Source organism: Nelumbo nucifera, chromosome 4, assembly GCF_055504915.1.
Source record: "Nelumbo nucifera cultivar China Antique chromosome 4, China Antique-T2T, whole genome shotgun sequence".
In the NCBI taxonomy this organism is placed as follows: domain Eukaryota; kingdom Viridiplantae; phylum Streptophyta; class Magnoliopsida; order Proteales; family Nelumbonaceae; genus Nelumbo; species Nelumbo nucifera.
In genome coordinates this window covers 31,488,151-31,491,969 of record NC_142652.1, presented here as the reverse complement: position 1 = coordinate 31,491,969, position 3,819 = coordinate 31,488,151, and the positions used below count along the sequence as shown (strand labels likewise).

The window sequence follows — 3,819 nt, the reverse complement described above, 5'->3', positions numbered from 1 at the left end:
AATAATTAAGTCCATTCAACGGTATGATATTAACCTTGAAACTGGTGTCACTTTGTGCAAAAACTTGGTCCATGACAAAAAATAGGGCAGAACTTTAAACAAATTAAAATTTAATGAGAACAGGTAATACCTTGAGACCGCTACAAAAAATAGAGCACAACACCTGTTGGTAGCGAAGAGAAGGCAATGATGATGCTTAAAGAAAAAGTTCAATCGACAACACATGTTCCTATATGCTCTAATACCATGTGACAAAAGAACAAAATACCTCCTATTCCACGACAGGCGATCCCCAATTTTGTGATGAGGGGAGATTATCATGGTTTCACACTTTTAAAAGAAAACAAGTACGAGAAAGGAGAGAAATCTCATACCAATATTTTCACAATAAAAAGGAATATTCAATTACCAAGAATACTAAAATTGCTCCAAGGAATATTGGTAATTAGGCCAGTTGTTCAACACTGAGTCTCCTATACCCCTCGTACAGGGAATAAAGTAGAACATTGTATTGCAAATTTTGGCTGTTCTATCTCTTGGACTACTACGTGGTCTATCCCTCTTGATTTTCCCTTGATGATTTGATGAATTGATCTAGCCTAGCTCCAGGGGCTTGTTCAGAAAAAAATACTGCAAATATAGTTAAGTAATAATCAATGTAAATGAGAAAAAGTATAAATTTTGCATCAGTTAAAAAGAACAAAATTATCATCACATTTGGCTTAATTTGAGAATAATGCACTGAACATATTTATGCAGTGCAAATACATACAAAATAATACAAAATTTCACTGTACATATTATTTGTACTCTTTCCAAACAGAGCCTTAAATTTTAAATTCACCATTCATGGTTCAGGAAAAGTCGTCCAAAATAAAATACAAAGGACCTACTACCGTATGGTTAATAAGTTGCTACCCCAAATGGTTAATGTATCATTTCACATGGCCATGGATTTTGATTCCGGAAGAAATTTGTACCACTAGCAAGAACAGAATAAAAAAACAGAGCACTTAATTTGCAGGTTTTAATATTTTGTGGAAGCAGATATGAACTGACATAGAAATGGGTTACATCAACAGTTGAGCAACTCGTGCGATCCTTTGTAAAACAAATCAATGCGTCTCTCTTGCTTGTTCGAATCCAACTGCGCCCAACCAGCATAAAATTCTTCGGATCATCACTCTATTACACATCCAACCCCATCCCATAAATCGGCCTTTCCTAAGGTAAAGCTCTCTGCAATCAACCAAAAGGAGGTCTCCTCTTCCTCTTCATGAAAAATCAATCAATTGCAGAGGCTGGTTCTTCCAAACATCTCCAGGCCTGGGACTTGGATTTGGGACTGGGACGGGGAATCCGTTTCCAGAGTGGGTCTTTCTGCTGATTCCCACTTTGAGGCTCTTGAGGAGGAGGGCTCATCTAATACCACCACCCTCTGAGGTGGATTCTTGATTCCGCCGAACTCGAACCCCTGGGCCATCTCCAGGAACATCTGCTGGAGTTCGCTCATGCTGTAATATTTCTCCTGTAGCCACAGACATAATGTTAATTTGTTATATATATATATATATATATTGTTAGAAATTTGTTTGAGTGATATCCATATCCGTAATGCATACGGATAGGACTGACAAGTGGCAAGTGACATCCACTCGACGTAATAACTGTATGACACATGTCAGTTAATGTATTTTTCATCTAAACGTTTTTATTCTGGTCAACAAAAGTTATTTATTATTTTATTATCTTTATCAAAATAATAAAAAGTAAAAATAATAAAAAAAATTAAATATATTAAGAATTGAAACTTATTTACGTTTTCTTTTTTTATTATTTTTTATTTTTAACTATTTTAATAAAGATAATAAAATAATAAATAATTTCTATTTAACGAAACAAAAAGGTTTAAATGAAAAGTATATATGTCACACAACTATTACATGTTCATTCATTGTGGTTATGTAACGTGGATCACCGTATATAACTACGAGCAGAGCATTGATCTTTCCTGACGAAAATATCCACGAAAGTGATTGAAAGTGAAATGGTCTCTTTATACCAGTGGGGCCCATGTTTTCGAGAAGGTTCGGGATCAAAGAGATATTTTCTGGCAAGGTGATGATGATGAATGGCGATGGTTGCTTGTCACTTGTCAGTGACTGTGAGTGCACAGACTTCAGTGGTTGTGTGTGGGTTTTCACTTTTCACTATTCGGGAATCTGGTCTGGTCCCCGGTGGAAAAAACGTGGAACGGTGGAAGTGATCCATGATCCATCCCACCACACACGCACACACGTTTTCTCTCTCGCCCACACGCACGCGGGTTCAAGAAAGCAAACTATACGTACAAAACCAGAAAGAAAAAACTTTCAAGGGAGAATGACCAATCAGGCTAGATCAGAATTTTATACTTCCATAATGCATCTGACCGTAAATTATAAGGAAAAGAGGGCTAATAATAGGGGGCTGGAATTCAGAATTCTGCCTCGGATGTATCCGTACTTCTCCGAACTTTGAAACCGCCAATTTGGTTTATGTTTTGGTGGAAGTGGGACCCATGGAATCTGGAAATCGGAGCAAATTCATAATAGCCAGGCCCAGGGGTTTTAGTTTTGGGGCATACCTCTCTCCCGACGTTGGCCATGAGCGAGAGCATCTCCTGCACGAAATCGGTAAGTCCCTGCAATGCAAGAAGAGTAGCAGGAGAGCAAATCGTTAGAAACTCCGTCCACAGTCGTCAAGGAGAAGTAGAAGTCTAAATGAGTAGTTATTCGGATTAATATAATTACGAGGGATAATTTCAAAATTCGGACCTCATCTTCTGTTTCATCATCTGGGTCATAGCAGAGAGCGGCATCGTACATTGTTCTTTTCCCCTCATCCGATAGCACTGCATCCACACGGTCACGGAGAAACATGCAAAGATCAGAAAGCCACTTAAACAAGTAAATAAGAAAAAAAAAATCTATCCAGGAAGAGGCCATTTGGATCAAATGATCAAGGTAGATAATTACCGGAATAAGCCTCCTGGATTTGTTGGAATTTGCGCTTGGCTTCTCCTAACAGCGATGGGGTTCTCGTCCACCGGTCCGGATGCCATTGCTGAAATACAAATAAACATGGTTTAATTTTGTTACAACACTATATCATCGCTAGAGAGAGAGAGAGAGAGAGAGAGGTTAAAGATTATACCATCGCAAGCCTCCTGTACGCATTCCGTATGTCGGTGACAGAAGAATTCTTATCGACACCGAGAACGTTGTAATAAGAAGTCGAAGATTGATCAGAATTCATCCCCACGAACCACTCCATATTAAAGGAAACAATATCGCCAAACAACAGGCAAGAACTGAAAAAGAAGAAGAAGAAGAAGAAGAAAACGGAAAGAAGTTGGATGGCCACGGAGTCGGAGTTGGACTGGGTCCCGTCGATACTGAAATATAATACGTAGAGTAGAACGAAAAAGATGTGGTGGGAAAGGCTCTGAATTTATACAAGAACTGAGGAAGAAGCCGAAAAATATCTGGATGGAGTTCTAGAATATGGAATAGAAAGGTGGTCCAGAACATTCCGGAACATTTTGGCATAGTAGGTCGTTTACGTGGCAGATTCTGGCCCATTATATTTTGTACCAGCATTCTCTTTTGAATTTGTCTACCATGATTTCCTCGTTCCGAGTGTCTGTCTGTCTGATATTTATGTTTGGGTAAATTACATTTACACCCTGTAATATGGGTTACTGAAACATGTATGAGAAATACCCACTAGGCTATGTTTGGTTTCAACAAAAAGGTAGGAAAAAGAAGGGAAAGACAC

The 3,819-nt window shown here is 38.5% G+C and overlaps 1 protein-coding gene across 3 annotated transcripts; it reads right to left on the bottom strand.

Moving 5' to 3' along the window:
- Positions 1 to 485: 485 nt before the first annotated feature.
- On the bottom strand, positions 486 to 3,483 carry LOC104609916 (putative J domain-containing protein C4H3.01). Of its 3 annotated transcripts, none has more exons than XR_016085241.1 (5): positions 3,196 to 3,483; positions 3,018 to 3,105; positions 2,817 to 2,893; positions 1,944 to 2,683; positions 486 to 1,528 (listed from the first exon to the last, which is right to left on the bottom strand). XR_016085241.1 is itself a non-coding variant. In XM_088902691.1 (5 exons), the coding sequence occupies exons 1-5, from the start codon at positions 3,313 to 3,315 to the stop codon at positions 1,289 to 1,291; spliced, it is 588 nt and encodes a 195-aa protein (XP_088758817.1). In that variant the 5' UTR covers positions 3,316 to 3,477; the 3' UTR covers positions 486 to 1,288. The 3 variants fall into 3 exon arrangements, 2 of the variants coding, with proteins under 2 accessions (XP_088758817.1, XP_010274643.1); XM_088902691.1 differs by having other exon boundaries at positions 486 to 1,535; positions 2,628 to 2,683; positions 3,196 to 3,477; XM_010276341.3 differs by having other exon boundaries at positions 2,627 to 2,683; positions 3,196 to 3,474.
- Positions 3,484 to 3,819: the final 336 nt, after the last annotated feature.